This window comes from Leptonychotes weddellii, chromosome 2 (genome assembly GCF_054177405.1).
Source record: "Leptonychotes weddellii isolate Sample4059 chromosome 2, ASM5417740v2, whole genome shotgun sequence".
NCBI classification, from domain to species: domain Eukaryota; kingdom Metazoa; phylum Chordata; class Mammalia; order Carnivora; family Phocidae; genus Leptonychotes; species Leptonychotes weddellii.
This window is the reverse complement of record NC_138370.1, coordinates 93,617,971-93,634,394: the sequence shown is the minus strand read 5'-3', so window position 1 is coordinate 93,634,394 and position 16,424 is coordinate 93,617,971. Positions and strand designations below refer to the sequence as shown.

The 16,424-nt window shown below is 41.8% G+C and overlaps 1 protein-coding gene across 16 annotated transcripts in view; it reads left to right on the top strand.

Moving 5' to 3' along the window:
* The window catches only part of ANK2 (ankyrin 2), a 212,701-nt gene that overhangs the window by 184,707 nt on the left and 11,570 nt on the right, over positions 1-16,424 (top strand). For 14 of the 16 annotated variants that reach the window (XM_081811956.1, XM_081811962.1, XM_081811955.1 and 11 more), the window contains 5 exons: positions 7,804-7,878; positions 10,025-10,156; positions 11,338-11,481; positions 14,110-14,395; positions 16,046-16,334. In XM_081811956.1, coding sequence (XP_081668082.1) covers positions 7,804-7,878; positions 10,025-10,156; positions 11,338-11,481; positions 14,110-14,395; positions 16,046-16,334 — 926 coding nt within the window. Of the gene's footprint in view, positions 1-14; positions 6,267-7,803; positions 7,879-10,024; positions 10,157-11,337; positions 11,482-14,109; positions 14,396-16,045; positions 16,335-16,424 lie in introns of all 16 variants that reach the window. The other 2 variants (XM_081811969.1, XM_081811970.1) reach the window with 1 other exon arrangement.

Genomic DNA, 16,424 nt, shown 5'->3' with positions numbered 1-16,424 from the left:
CATTCACATCAAAGATGATGAGACAGAATCTACAGAAACATCTGTCCTGAAAAGTCACCTGGTTAATGAAGTTCCTGTCCTAGCCAGTCCGGACTTGCTCTCTGAAGTTTCTGAGATGAAACAAGATTTGATCAAAATGACCGCCATCTTGACCACAGATGTATCTGATAGGGCAGGTTCTATCAAGGTGAAGGAGCTGGTGAAGGCTGCTGAGGAAGAGCCAGGAGAGCCTTTTGAAATTGTTGAAAGAGTTAAAGAGGACTTAGAGAAAGTGAATGAAATCCTGAGAAGTGGAACCTGCGCGAGAGATGAAGGCAGTGTGCGAAGGTCTCAGTCGGAGAGAGAATTAGAGGAAGAGGAATGGGTGATTGTCAGTGATGAGGAAATAGAGGAGGCTAAGCTAAAAGCACCTTTAGAAATCACCGAATACCCATGTGTAGAAGTTAGAATAGATAAAGAACACAACGTCAAAGTAGAGAAAGACTCAACTGGGCTAGTGAACTACCTTACTGAGGATCTAAATTCCTATGTGTCTCCTCATGAAAGGCCACTGCAGACAGTTCAAGAGATAGCAGGGGAGAAACGTGAGGCTCTGGCTACTGGCAGGAGCTCTGAAAATGAAGGGAAAGATGCAACCCCAGATGAGACACAAAGTGCACAGAAACAGCACAAACCGAGCCTGGGAATAAAGAAGCCAGTGAGAAGGAAATTAAAAGAAAAACAAAAACAAAAAGAGGAAAGTGTACAAGGTAGTGCAGAAAAAAGTGAACTTAAAAAATGTAGTTCAGAAGAGTCGTTAGATGAAGATGCAGGTTTAGCCCCCGAGCCCCTTCCCACTGTAAAGGCCACTTCACCTTTGATAGAAGAAACTCCCATTGGTTCCATAAAGGACAAAGTAAAGGCCCTTCAGAAACGAGTGGAAGATGAACAAAAAGGTCGAAGCAAGTTGCCAGTCAGAGTCAAAGGTAAGGAAGATGTGCCAAAAAAGGTAACCCACAGGACACATCCAGCTGCATCACCCTCTCAGAAGTCAGAGAGGCATGTACTGGCATCACCCTCCTCTAAAACAGAAAGACACTCTTCTCTTTCCTCCTCTACAAAAACTGAGAGGCATCTTCTGGTATCACCATCAAGTAAAGCTGAGAAGCACTCACCTGTGTCCCCCTCTGCAAAAACTGAAAGGCATTCCCCTGTGTCATCAAGTAAAACCGAGAAACACTCACCTGTGTCACCCTCGACAAAAACGGAAAGGCACTCCCCTGTGTCATCTACAAAAACAGAAAGACACCCACCTATTTCACCTTCGGGTAAAATGGACAAACGCCCACCTGTATCGCCCTCTGGGAGAACGGAGAAACATGCACCAGGATCACCTGGGAGAACAGAAAAACGCTTGCCTGTGTCACCAGCTGGACGAATGGAAAAGCATCCACCTGTATCAACCTCTGGGAAAACTGAGAAGCACCTGCCTGTGTCCCCTTCTGGGAAAACAGAAAAGCTACCACCTGTATCCCCCACCTCAAAAACAGAAAGAATTGAGGAGACAATGTCTGTCCGGGAGTTGATGAAAGCTTTCCAGTCAGGTCAGGACCCATCTAAACATAAGACTGGACTCTTTGAGCACAAGTCAGCAAAACAAAAGCAGCCACAAGAAAAAGGCAAAGCTCGGGTAGAAAAAGAAAAGGGGCAGATGCTAAACCACAGAGAAACACAGAAAACCGAGAGTCAGATGATCAAACGAGGCCAGAGATTTGTGGTAACAGGAGTTTCCGAATCCAAAAGAGCAGTCCGTGCTTCCTCCGTAGGGTTTAAGAGAGAAGATCTAGTTATAGAGAAGGCGAAAGCTCTTAGCCACAAAACACCTGAATCCGTTCAGTCAGCACCAGAAGAAGACAGCCATAAAGAGAGTGAAGTTCCCAAAGAAAAGCTGACTGATGAACAGGGAGACATGGATCTCCAGATCAGCCCAGACAGGAAAACCTCCACTGACTTTTCTGACGTCATTAAGCAAGAATTGGAAGACAATGACAAATACCAACAATTCCGAATGAGTGAGAAGACAGAAGAAGTACAGCTTCACTTAGATCAAGTACTTACTAGTCCTTTCAACACAACATTTCCACTAGATTACATGAAAGATGAATTTCTCCCGGCTCTGTCTTTACAAAGTGGTGCTTTGAATGGCAGTTCTGAGAGCCTCAAGCCTGAAGGGGTGGCAGGTTCTCCATGTGGCAGCCTGATGGAAGGGACCCCTCAGATTAGTTCCGAAGAAAGCTATAAGCATGAGGGCCTCGCAGAGACCCCTGAGACAAGCCCAGAAAGCCTTTCTTTCTCACCGAAGAAAAGTGAGGAGCAAATTGGGGAAATAAGTGGAACGACCAAGTCAGAAACACCAACAGCAGTTCCTTCAGAAAAAGACCATCCCTCAATCAAAGACATCACTGATGGTTCTGAAGAGCAAGGTGCCATAGTCACTGAAGGCACGGAGTCCTCAGCTGAGTGTTTGCTGAAGGAGGCCACCCTAGACCCTTCCAAAGATACACGCCCCGAGCAAGAAGATGATTCCCTTGGCAGCTGTAGTGTGTTACTAGCAAAAGAAACACCCAAAGGATTGACTGAGGAAGCATTCTCTGATGAGGGTCAACTTACGAAAGTTGGTTCAGCCCACAAAACCCACACTGATACTGAAGCTCAGAAATCCACAACCACTGAGCCCTCAGATGAGACAAAGGCCTCTCCACAGCCCGAAGCTTGTGTAAAGACAGGCACAGGAACTGAATCAAAGCCCCAGGGAGTTGCTAGAAGTCCCCAGGGGTTAGAACTTGCACTCCCTAGCCGAGATAGTGAGGTCCTCAGCCCTGGTGCTGATGAATCCTTTGCAGTGAGCCACAGAGACTCCCTGGAAGCCAGCCCTGTGCTGGAGGATAACTCCTCACACAAAACGCCAGATTCTCTGGAGCCAAGTCCTCTGAAAGAATCCCCTTGCCGTGACTCTCTTGAAAGCAGCCCTGTGGAACCAAAGATGAAGGCTGGAGTTCTCCCAAGTCACTTCTCTCTTCCTGCAGCCATAGCCAAAACAGAACTCTTTACGGAAGTGGCCTCTGTGCGGTCCCGGCTGCTCCGAGACCCGGATGGCAGTGCCGAGGACGACAGTGTTGAGCAGACGTCACTGGTAGAGAGCTCAGGGAAGAGCCCCCTTTCTCCTGACACCCCCAGCTCGGAAGAAATTAGCTATGAGGTCACACCCAAAGCCACAGATGCAAGCACACCCAAACCAGCTGTAATTCACGAATGTGCAGAGGAGGATGACTTGGAAAATGGGGAGAAAAGGAGATTCACACCTGAAGAGGAAATGTTTAAAATGGTAACCAAAATCAAAACGTTTGATGAACTTGAACAAGAAGCAAAGCAGAAAAGGGACTACAAGAAAGAACCCAAGCAAGAAGAATCTTCTTCATCCTCTGACCCAGATGCTGACTATTCAGCAGATGTGGATGAACCAAAACAGATGGAGAGTGTCGAGGATGAAAGCGATGTCCCTGTGGTAGTAACATCGGAGAGCAGAAAGGCTTCTTCCTCCTCCGAGAGTGAACCTGAGTTGGCACAGCTGAAAAAAGGTGCTGACGCAGGCCTCTTACCAGAGCCAGTTATTCGGGTGCAGCCTCCTTCCCCACTTCCATCCAGCGTAGACTCCAATTCTAGTCCTGAAGAAGTACAATTTCAACCCATCGTTTCCAAACAATACACTTTCAAAATGAATGAAGATAGTCAAGAAGAGTCAGGTAAATCAGAAGAAAAAGATCGTGAATCCCATGTACCTGAAGAGAGTCCTACTGTTTCTACTAACGGCCCAGATATGTCTTATGATGATCTGAACGGAGATGCTGAGCAACCAGAAGTCTGTGAAGGCCATAGGTGTGGGACCGGAAGTCCCAGCAGCTCAGTCACTCCTATACCTTCAGGTCTCTACAGCTCCCCCAGGGAAGATGCCAACGAGCAACTAGCTATCCATGAGGAATCAGTACCTCTGCAAGACACTGATGAAAAAGACACCAAAGGAGAAGAGCTTGATGTTTCTCGAGTGGAATCTCTACAGGTAGATTGCCCCAGTGAAAGCTCTTCATCTTTGTCCTCCTTGCCTCACTGTCCAGCCTCTGAAGGACAAGAATTAGATGAAGACATATCCCCTCTCTCTTCTGCTACAAAAAGGGAGGACACCAAAACCGACCAGGCTTTTGAGAGCTTACTGAAGGACTATGCCACTCAAGACTCACCGATTACTACTCAAACAGATAAATTGTACATGGATGTTCCAGTGTCTGACCCGGCTGAAACTGATGAAATCTACGATCCTCAAATAATAAGCCCTTATGAAAATGTTCCTTCCCAATCTTTTTTCTCCAGTGAAGAAAGCAAAACCCAAACGGATGCAGGACACACAAGTTTTCACTCTTCGGAAGTGTGTTCTGTTACCATCACATCCTCTGTTGAAGACGTGGTGGTAACCAGCTCCTCCAATAGAACTGTTTCAAGCCAAGAATCTAATTTTGAGGACCAAAACATGGAAAAAGAATCCAAACAAGAAAGCACCTCATGGGAAAAGCAATCAGATCAAGCCCCTTCATCTTTACAGCCTTCTGTACCAAATACATCAGCAGTTGTTAGGGACCAAATCAGCAAAGTCATCATCACAAAAACTGATGTGGATTCGGATTCCTGGAGTGAAATCCGTGAGGATGATGAAGCCTTTGAAGCTCGAGTGAAAGAGGAAGAACAAAAGATATTTGGTTTGATGGTAGACAGACAATCACAGGGTACCACCCCTGACACTACTCCGGCAAGGACCCCAACTGAAGAGGGGACCCCAACCAGTGAGCAAAACCCATTTCTCTTTCAGGAAGGAAAATTGTTTGAGATGACCCGAAGTGGTGCCATCGATATGACCAAAAGGTCCTATGCCGATGAAAGTTTTCACTTTTTCCAAATTGGGCAAGAATCCAGGGAAGAGACTCTCTCTGAAGACATGAAAGAAGGGAGTCCTGGGGCTGAGCCCCCACAACGGGAGACATCAGCTGAGTCACTGGCTCTCTCAGAATCAAAAGAAACAGTGAGTGAGGAAGCATACTTAATTCCAGATGACCTGAGTGAGGAAGCAGAGGAAATACCTGCTTCAGATGCTCAACTTAACACCCACATGGGGAACTCAACCTCCATTGAAACATCACCAAAAGAGGCTCTTTCTGAAGGTGCCGAGGACCTCCTCACCACACAAATGGGTGATACGCCTCCTAAATCTAGTGTGAAAGATCCATCTTGCCCTGACCCCCCTGAATCAGTTGTACACATTCAGTTAGATTTTTCCGCAGTTACCAGGTCTGTGTATTCAGATCGGGAGGATGATTCTCCTGATTCTTCCCCAGAGGAACAGAAATCAGTAATTGAAATCCCTACTGCACCCATGGAGAATGTGCCTTCTACTGAAAGCAAATGCAAAATTCCTGTAAGGACTATACCCACATCAACCCCAGCACCCCTATCCGTGGAGTATGAGAATTCCCTTTCTGAAGATTTCTTACCCAGCCTGGATGAGGAAAGTAAAGAGGATGAAACAAAACCAAAGTCTAAAATCCCCGTGAAAGCCCCTGTCCAAAGAGTAGAGCAGCAGCTTTCACATCTAGATTCATCTCTCCAGAAAATAGTGGCTCCTCAGGGTCAGGACATGACAAGCAGAACACCAGATAGTGGAAGCAAATCTGAATCTGATGCCAGTGCTTTGGACTCAAAGACCAAATGTCCAGTAAAAACCAAAAGTTACACTGAGACAGAAACAGAGAGCAGAGAGAGGACAGAGGAGCTGGAGTTAGAATCAGAAGAGGTGGCCACCAGACCAAAGATATTTACATCCCGATTGCCAGTTAAGAGCAAAAGCACCACATCTTCCTGCAAAGGCGCTGTGAGCCCTACAAAAGAAAGTAAGGAGCATTTCTTTGACCTTTACAGGAACTCCATAGAATTCTTTGAGGAGATTAGTGATGAGGCTTCCAAGTTAGTGGATAGACTTACACAGTCAGAAAGGGAGCAAGACTTAGTTTCAGATGATGAAAGTAGTAGTGCCCTGGAAGTTTCAGTAATTGAAAATCTGCCACCTGTTGAGACCGAGCATTCAATTCCTGAGGACATCTTTGACACAAGGCCTATTTGGGATGAGTCCATTGAGACTCTGATTGAACGCATCCCTGATGAAAATGGCCATGACCATGCTGAAGGTATTTGCCAGCCACTGGGATTCCCTGTGCTACGCATGTCATAAATTTGATATCGTTTTTTTGTATATCTTTTATTTGGTGATCTGTGTCTCATTTTCTTTAAGCTTTCTGTAGTGGTTACTGTGTTTGTGTAAGGCCTTTGTGTTTCGTGCTTTCTCTGTGTACTCTTGTCTGTGAAAACAATCTCAAGATTGAGTAATGAGAATGCTTATGGAAAACATAAACATGACAAACAGGCAATGGTGATCTTGCCTTTCTCGAGCCGCTGCACGTCAGGCCATGCAAGCTTTGAGTTTTGTTGTTCTGGAGTCCCAGGCTTAGCCTCAAATTAAGCACTTTTGCTTTTGCACATGAATACGTTGGGCTTTGTTTCATATGGTAAGGATTCATTGCTTTTCCTTCTTACCTTTAAGTATTTTAAAATAATTGGTACTCAATAAATTTGTAATCATTAGGAAGCCATTTGCTTCCTAATGTCATGTTATCCCAAAATACCAATTGTTGTGGATCTGTTTTTGATTCAGAAGGTTGGAGCTCAGATACCACTGGTAAACACTTGAAGCAAACAACTATAAGGCCAAAAAACCCCATGCTTTTTGTTTTAGTGTTAGGTGAATGGAGAATGTACTCCGATTAGGTGCAGCAGACAACAAAAACTCAAACTTTGCATGATGTAAGTGACCGGGAGAGGATGATGACCCTTTGAATTATAAAAAAGGAAACCATAGATGGCTTTGAGAAGTAGCCTCTGGTCTTCCAATATCTCTACAATAAAGACTATTATTCTTAAATTTGTGTCGTAAGTTGTCATGATGCCTAAAATGCTGCCTATCAATTAATGGGGGTTAAAAACCAATGGGAAAATTATAGTTTGTGGGAGTAATATATAAGCTTACTTAGTAGTAAGTAGACTGAAATTTCACACAAAAGACATCTATACCTATTGACACAATAGACACAAATACATATGCCTTTACCCTCCCTTCTTCCAAGGTCACCAGGACCAAGGAAAATGTTTCTGGCCAGACTGAAAAAAAACCCAGGATGGCCTGATTAACCCATGATCTATGTCTCTTATGAATCTTGGATGTGATTTCTTTTTAGACATGACCCGGAAGTGATCTATGCTGCCACAGGCAATAATAGGAGATCCTAACCAGTTACTCCACTTCTGCATCCCATTTATGATTTTTCTGGTTTTTGATGAACAAGATGATTGTCTTCTGGTGGGCAGAATTCTCTCAGATAATTTAAAAAGAAAATCCTAAGATTGCTAGAAATCAGCAACTTATATGTCCAGTGACTAGTCTTGATTAAAGAGATATGGAAGCAGTTGGTTTTCATGATTTATAATTAAATTGATTCCCCATTCCATTCCAGAAACCAGGCAAACACACAATTTAAAATGATTTGAAATATAATAGCTAATTTGTGCTATTATTAAATATTTGGACAAGTGACTTCCTTTCTTTGGATGAGTACTGTGGTTGCTCTCCTGTCATAGACAACCTTTGGCCATTCTGTTTTTGACCTGTAGATCAACAGGATGAGCAGGAACGGATCGAGGAAAGGCTGGCTTATATTGCTGATCATCTTGGCTTCAGCTGGACAGGTAAAATTAGTGTGACTCATTTTCTCAAGAAAACTTGCTTTGTTTAAGTAACACAATTGCATTAGCCAAGTGTCATTAACAATGAAAAGGTTTTTTTTTTCTTTCTTTCTTTCTTGAGGAAGACCATGTGGAATAGTGAAAAGAATAATAAACTCTGAACTAGAAAATCCAGGACAGGCCTTTTATTATCTCTGGAATTTAGAAAAATAGAACTTTAAATTGGGGGACTTTGAGAATCTACCAGATGTCACTGTCCTCCATTGGGAGCTATGGATATCCAAACTTTGAGGGGATTACTGTGTTTCAAAATCACTGTTAGGTGTAACTGTCACAGAATTTAGTTGGAGATTAAACCTAGGGCTCCTTATTTTAGATACCTTATATCAGATACCTTCATTGTAAATAGTACTAAAATTTGCCTTGGATGCATGTTGAAATACATATGAATAAGACGTTTCACTAATTTTCTGAGAAATTAGGATATTTAAGTATAAAAATTATAATGTATGTAAAATTATTTTAAAAAGTGAATTATAAAATCAATATGATGAATAGAAATCCATAAGACCCTTAACAAAGATAATTAATAACAGAGCAGAAAGAATAGTCATTTCCTCACTTTTAAACATTTTGAAGTAGTTGTTAAATACTGATCAGGTTTTTTTAATTGAGGGATTTAGGAGAAGAAAGGACATCAAAATATCCCTGATTGACTAATTAAATAGATGACATTCAGAATTATTTATTTCTTAAGTATGTGTGTGTTTGTGTATAAAACGTAATATCTATATACTTGTTGAAAATTCAAACCCCACAACCATACAGAATGGTATAAAATTACAAGTGTATGTGCTCGCTTTAGCAGCACATACACTAAAAGTGTAAATAAGTTTCTTTTACCTGCATCTGGTCTTCAAGCTTCATGCCTCAAAAGTAACTGCTTACACTTTCTCGTGTATTCAGAAAAAATAGGCCGTACCCACATCTATGTGTACTATTTAAAAATAAGCACAATTTTCCTCAATAATATTCCCTGTGAATATTCCATCAGCATAGACATATCTATCTCATTCTTTGAAATGTCTATTTAGTTTTACTGTGTGAAAGTATCATAATTTTTTTTAAAGATTTTATTTATTTATTTGACAGAGAGAGAGACAGCGAGAGAGGGAACACAAGCAGGGAGAGCGGGAGAGGGAGAAGCAGGCTCCCCGCCAAGCAGGGAGCCCGATGCCGGGGCTGGATCCCAGGACCCTGGGATCATGACCTGAGCTGAAGGCAGACACTTAACGACTGAGCCACCCCGAAAGTATCATAATTTTATCAGTGGCCTTTATTGCTGGACATTTAGGTTGTTAATGACAAACATCCTAGTGCATGGTGTATTTTCATGAGTATCTCTATAGGGCATATTAATAGAAGAAGAATTGAATATCTGGATAAAGGGTATGTGTATTTTTAATTTTGAAAGATATTGGCCAATTGCCATCCAAAGAGGACTTATTTACACACACACACACACACACACACATACATATGCACACCACAGTGTATAAGTGTCCATGTACAATGTTAATGGTAGACTTTAAAGGAAAATTTTGTGGCTTTTTCCCTAGGTCAATTAATGCTTCCCAGAGCTTTTATTCAAGTGACATCAAATTAAAGACAGGAGCTTATCCAACCAACATAATATAACCACAGCCAGTATTTATCCAAGCATCCAGAAATAGGATTTACAGTACTTAAAACATTAGTTAATGATGATTGAAAGTGAGAAAGTCTATTACTTCTGTTTTCAGTCATTTATTTTCCATTATCTTGGTTAAGAGTATAAGCCTGTGTTAATGGTCCAGTCTGCATTTTGGAATTAAATGGGCCTGAATTATACATGTTTTATCATCCATTGCGTCAAACTTAGTGTTTCCACTGTGAACGTGATCAATTCTATACCCAGTTTTAAGGAGAACATCCACAATTAGGGCTAGAAGAACAAAGGCATCTTGAGAGTTACTTCTAATACGGAGGGGGGAAAATGAACCCTATTACAGCAATACAAAGAATGCATCATTTACAAAATCACAGAGCCAGGTGTGGAGACTCAAACTTCGAAGTTCAGGTGTTTATGGAGTCATATTTTCCTTTCTAGAATTAGCAAGAGAACTGGATTTCACTGAGGAGCAGATTCATCAAATTCGAATTGAGAACCCTAACTCCCTCCAAGACCAGAGCCATGCACTATTGAAGTACTGGCTAGAAAGGGATGGCAGGCAAGCTACAGGTAGGTGGGGAGCTCTGTGTGAAAAGCATTAGGCTAAAGGTTGAGCTGTAAGTCTTGCTCAACAAGCCCTTTCCTGCAAATTCAGTAAAACAATAAAATAACGAATGCCATCAATCTGAAATACTGCTGCAAGCAAATGAGAACAAGCTATGACATTTCTAAAATATGCATCTTGCATAACAATTCTTACACTATATTCCCATGAACATTGTCAATTAGGGGAAACCCTGGCTGCTAACAGCAACGTTATTAAAGTCCTAAAATTTTCAAAATATTGAGAGTGGACACCGTTAGTTTGTCATTGTTTTATTGGCAGCGCATTGCCTTCAGTTCCTACTTCCTTTACTCCTAAATAACGTAAATGAGGGAAAGATGTCATGTAGATATTCTTTATAATGATTTGTATATAATATTCTGACCACATCAAATCAAATGAGAAGTGATAAAGACCATTACTTCGTCTCATTCTTCAGCTAGTCTAAATTTGCTATTTCCTTTTATGTCTCTCTGAAGATCTACCTATAGGCCTCCTTTATTTACATCCAGTCTACATTTGCCCTTTCTTCTCTTGCCATTCTTCTAGGTAGGATTGCCAGATTTGGCAAATAAAACTAGAGGGCACCCAGTTAAATTTCAGAGAATCAACAAATAGTTTTTGATTTTATTTTTTTTAAGATATTATTTATTTATTTGCAGAGAGAGATAGCGAGAGCAGAAACACAAGCAGGGGGAGTGGGAGAGGGAGAGGCAGGCTCCCCGCTGAGCCAGGAGCCCTACGTGGGGCTCATTCCCAGGACCCTGGGATCATGACCTGGGCCGAAGGCAGCTGCTTAACGACCGAGCCACCCAGGCACCCCAACAAATAGTTTTTTAGTACAAGTACACTCCATGTGATATTTGGGATACACTTATACTTGAAAATTTGTTTGCTTGTTTTATCTGAAATTCAAATTTGACAGTGTCCTATATAATATCTGGCAACTCTACTTTTAGGGCCGATGCCTATGCTGTCCCACCTTTTTATGCATATATCTTTCCTATTTGCTTATTTTTTTACAAAGACCTTTAATTAAGCTTTGTTTCCTATACAAATATCAAATTTTAGTAAGGCAACTAAACGAAAGAGGTCTTAAAAAGAGTACCCCTCAAATGTAATAAATGCATTTTCTCTAATATCCCAGATACCAATCTCATTGAATGTCTCACCAAGATCAACCGAATGGATATTGTTCATCTCATGGAGGCCAGCACAGAGCCTCTCCAAGAGCGCATCAGTCATAGCTATGCAGAAATTGAACAGACGATTGCACTGGATCATAGTGAAGGTCAGACAACTGGGGTGTGTGGGTGTGTTGTAGCTGTGGTTAAGTCGGGCAACTGGACCAAATCTTCCCTTTTTTTAGAGGGTGGTCTATGGACTTCGGTGATCACACATTTTTCTCATTTTATAGGTACCCATACTGCTCATTCTTGGTTATTTCACCATTGTCCTAACCATTTGGGACTGCTATAACAAAATGCCATGAACTCGGTGGCTTAAACAAGAGAAATTTATTTCTCACAGTTCCAGAGAATGGAAGTCAGAGATCAGGATGACAGCATAGGATCTGGCAAGGGCCCTCCTCTGGATTACAGATGGCTGTCTTCTTGCTGTGTCGGCACATGGGGGAAAGAGAGCTAGCTAGAGAGCTCTTCGGCCTTTTCTTATCAGGGCATTAATCTCGTTCCTGAGGGCTCTACCGTCATGACCTAGTTACAGCCCAAAGGCACCACCTCCAACTATTACCACATAGGGATTAGGTTGCATCATATGAATTTTAAGGGGATAGAAACACTCAGTCATAACAACATGGATGACCTATCCAGTGCCCTTGCCTTAGTTCCTGGATGGCACTTCTGATACTTGTGCCTTGTATTCTACGGTAGCTACCCATTTCAGTGCTCACAACCAAGACTGTATCATTACCACTGACTATACTACTCCTGTGTCCTAACTTGAAGCATTACGCTTACTTCCTCTTTTGCTTCCACACCAACAATTCTTCAAACCCACCGGGACCTCCAGCCATTGGCCCTACCACCTTTTCAGCACTAAAGTTTCTCTAATCCATTCTCATTTATTCACATGCTCATTCACTCTCTTTCTTCTTCTCTCTCATCTCTATTTTATACCGAGAATTCTCTTCTTCTTTCCAGCCTCCAACATTTTTCTCTTCTCCTCATTCAAAGCTGATGACCAAGCTTCATATTTCTTAGAAAAAATAAGAATCGTCTGAAGCAAATGTCCATATTCTTTCACAAAATCTACCAACCTAAGTGCATCTCAGTGCCTATACTCTTCCTTCCCTCTGCTATGAAATGTCTTTGCTAAAATCATCATCTCTTCTTTTGTCCTGGATCTCATCCCTTTTTATCCAATTAAGGACCTCACTGCTGTAGTTGTCCTCTGTGGCATCCTACAACTAGACCATGCTCAACAGCACGAAAACATGCTTTAATAGAGCCCATCTTTAAAAACTACACAAAGCAACTCCTTTCACTCCATATTCCTCCCTGTATGATTGTTCTGTTTCTCCATTCATTTTATAGAAAATCTCTTCAAAAATATAGTCTAAATTTCCTGTATCTGCTTCAGGTCTTCCTGTTCTCTCTAGAACTGTCTCTAGAATCCATGCCAGTCAGTCTTTTGTCATCACCACCCAACAGAAAACAATCTCATAAAATTCACCAAGTATTTCCTCATTGCCAAATACAGTGAGTAATTTTTCAGTCTTCACCTCATGTGCCCCTTCGTAACATTTGACCAAAAAAATTAATCTCTTCTTAAAATGTTTTCTTCACTCACTTTCCATGATACCCTCCCTTCATGTTTTTTTCCCCTCTATTTTACTGGCTATTCTTTCTCAGTTTCTTTCTGTGGCTTCTTTTCCTCGATTTAAATGATGGTGTGTCTTACTGTTCGGTGAAGGCTTGTCCTATCTCCCATCTCTCTCCTTCTTTTATAAATCCCAGAGACCTTTCCTCCCTGCTCTTCACTGGGTACCCTGTGCATTCTCAGGCTTTGGGGCTCTGCTACTTTTTGTTAACTCCACTCTAGAGTGTTCTTCTCTCAGAGCGTCAATACCTTTTTCTCTCACTTACTTCAGGCCTCTGCTCAAAATCATCTCCTAATAGGACTCTTTCCTGACCAATCTATCTAAAATACTAGCCCTATTTGCTCTATACTTTTACCCTGGTTTATTTTTCTCCGAAAATTTATCATAAATACATATCTGCAGAAATAAAAGTTCAGCGAGGACTTTATCTTGTACACTGCTATGTGTCTAACATCTAAACAGCACCTACTACGTAGCTGATGATATAGATCTGTTGAGTGAATAAATTAATAGATGAATGTCAGTCCTTTCTCTGCTAAAAATTTTTCAGTGGCTCCTCATTGCCTTGGATATAATAAAATTCCTTAGCCTGGCTTGAGAGACCCTCCATAAAGAGGGTACTCACCTCAGAGCGTTGTTAATACAACTTAATACTTGCAAAACACCTAGAACAGTGCCTGACACATAATCAGTATTTAGAATATATTAGCTATTATTATTCTTAAGCTCTAATTCTTCTCACCACTTACAGTGTATGCTTCAGTACCTCAGTCGATGCGTCCTTGTCATCAGGCCGCCTTAAAATGTCACACCCTCTGCATTTCCTTTCCTAATTCTTTAGCCCTGAGTTGGGTGCCCCTGCGTTCATTGGCTGGCACTGTGGCCCGGTCACTCAGCGTTTTAATAGACTCTTACTTGCCTGAGATTCGCTCCGCTAGATGATCTGCATCTTGAAAGTCAGCTGTGTTGCCATGGATCTATCACAGGATGTGGCACATTAATAGTTACTTAATAAATATCCATTTAATGTAAGTGAGCTTTGATTAAATACTCAATTCAAATTGTTCTCCCCCGTAGGGTTCTCAGTCCTTCAGGAGGAGCTATGCACTGCACAGCATAAGCAGAAAGAGGAGCAAGCTGCTTCTAAAGAGAGCGAGTCCTGCGATCACCCTCCCATTGTCTCAGAGGAAGACATTTCTGTTGGTTATTCCACTTTTCAGGATTACATCCCCAAAGCTGAGGGGGACAGCTCAGCAACAGAGCTCTTTCCCCAAACTCACAAGGAGCAAGTTCAACAGGATTTCTCAGGGAAAATGCAAGACCGGCCTGAAGAGTCATCTCTTGAGTGTCAGCAGGAGTACTTGTGAGTTTCAAAAGAAAGCCTGTCAAATGTCATTCCAAGAAACAAGCCAGTAGGACAAGAGTGCCAGGCGTATACCGCTGGAAATTGTTGTCAAATAACCCCACCAATAACAAGGGCCAGAACTACAGACAAAGAGCAAAAGATTTGAGACATAATTGTGACCGCATTGTGTGGGAGATCTGCTTGAACCAACTTCCAGTTCTGTGACCTTGGGCAAGTCCCAAAGCCCTTTTGGTTTCTGTTTCCACATCTCTAAATTATAGTAATTTATACCCCCTATTCATCTCATAGGGTCACAGGTCAAGGATGTGCCCATGAAAGCATTGTTTCAGCTATAAAATTTCACGTGGACCTCACTCTTACTGCTTCTAAGAGTCCTGCCCCTCACTTCTCTGTGATGCTCTGATATGTGCCAGTTGTCCTACAGCTCGTTCAGAGTGTGAACAGTGACAGGTGAAGAGTGTAGGTGATAGGGGAAACAGCCCTCAGTGTATTTCACCAAAGCGATGGGGTGCCTAACAGTACAATTGGAAACACAGCACAGATTATTCACACAGAATGAAAGACCATTAAAGTGAGGTGGGATGCGGTCAGAGTGGGAGTAAAGGGAAGTTTTCCAGAAAGCTTCTGGCTAAAGGAGGCTACTACAGAGCAGGCAGCTCAGAACTCAAGTTCTGGGCTTTATAGAAGCAAAGGAGAAAGAGAGTTGTTTAAATGGCACTTGTTATTTAGAGAAAGAAAGTAGATCGTGCAAAAGGCAAATGCATCCCCAGCCCTGGAATCTGAGAATAGTGTGTCAGGAGATTACATCATAGCATTTCTCTTGTCATTAAGTGAGCTTTGTGCTGGGGTCACTGGAACTTGAGAAGAGGGTGAAATGGGTAATAAAATCATCTCTTTTTCCACTGAGCCACCTACCAACTACCTTTAGGTTTTAGGGGAGAGCAGAAAGAAGAGAGAAAGAAAAAGGAAAAGGTGGGAAGCAAAGAGGGCATATCAATTTGGGCACTTAATATCTATGGAGTGACAGAAATTTGCAATAAGTTAAACAGAAAAAGCAGAGAATTTTCTTCCTTAGAAAATGAGGTTACAAAGATTGCCTTGGAGTAACTCCAAACTGTTATCAGTAGAAAAAGTTTTAACCAGGTCTTTCCATCAAGTAATACAGTTTTCCAGAGGTATAATAAGACTCTCCATATTTACAATTATGATAATGATATTAACATGGGGTTTTTAGATTGGTTTCTAGAAATTTTCCCCAAACTGATTCTTGCTTTGAAAGCCTTATTATCTACAGATCTTTGTTATATAAACCTCCTCAAATCTTCAAGATCACCTTGAGTTATCAAAGAAAAGATGAATTTATAATTTATATACTTTGTAGAGATTAGGAAATAGTAATACATTTTGGGATAATTTTTATCTTTAGAATACATCTTTCCCAGTCAATGCTAGATCATTGATTTGTAACTCTATATGATATCTTACATCTGATTTTTATTCAACTTTCATTTCTTGGCCACATTTACAAAAGTTATTTTGACTTCCATGGACCATGAGATAAATTCCATTTTTCCTTCTAATTCCCTTGCTTCGGCAGGAGGAGAAATGCATATGCTCTCATGGTATAGCTTGGCTTTTCCATTTCAGTGTGACAACCCCAGGGACGGAAGTGTCAGAGACTCAAAAGGCTACGGCTGTATCTGGCTCTCCCAGCAAGACCCCTGAGGAAATTAGGACCCCTCCTGAGGAGGAGAGGCCATACCTCCAGACCCCAACATCTAGTGAGCAGGGAGACTCTCCCATCATACAAGAACCCGAAGAGCCCCCAGAACACGGGGAGGAGAGTTCTCAGAAAACCAGCCTTGTGATAGTGGAGTCTGCTGATGACCAGCCACAGGCCCTTGAAAGACTCGATGAAGATGCAGCTTTCCATAAGGTAAGAATCTCCTCCGTTTCCTTGCCCATAGGCAGCAAAGCTACAAACCTTCCCCAGTTTCCATTTCTCTGATGGCTTATTTTTTCTCTG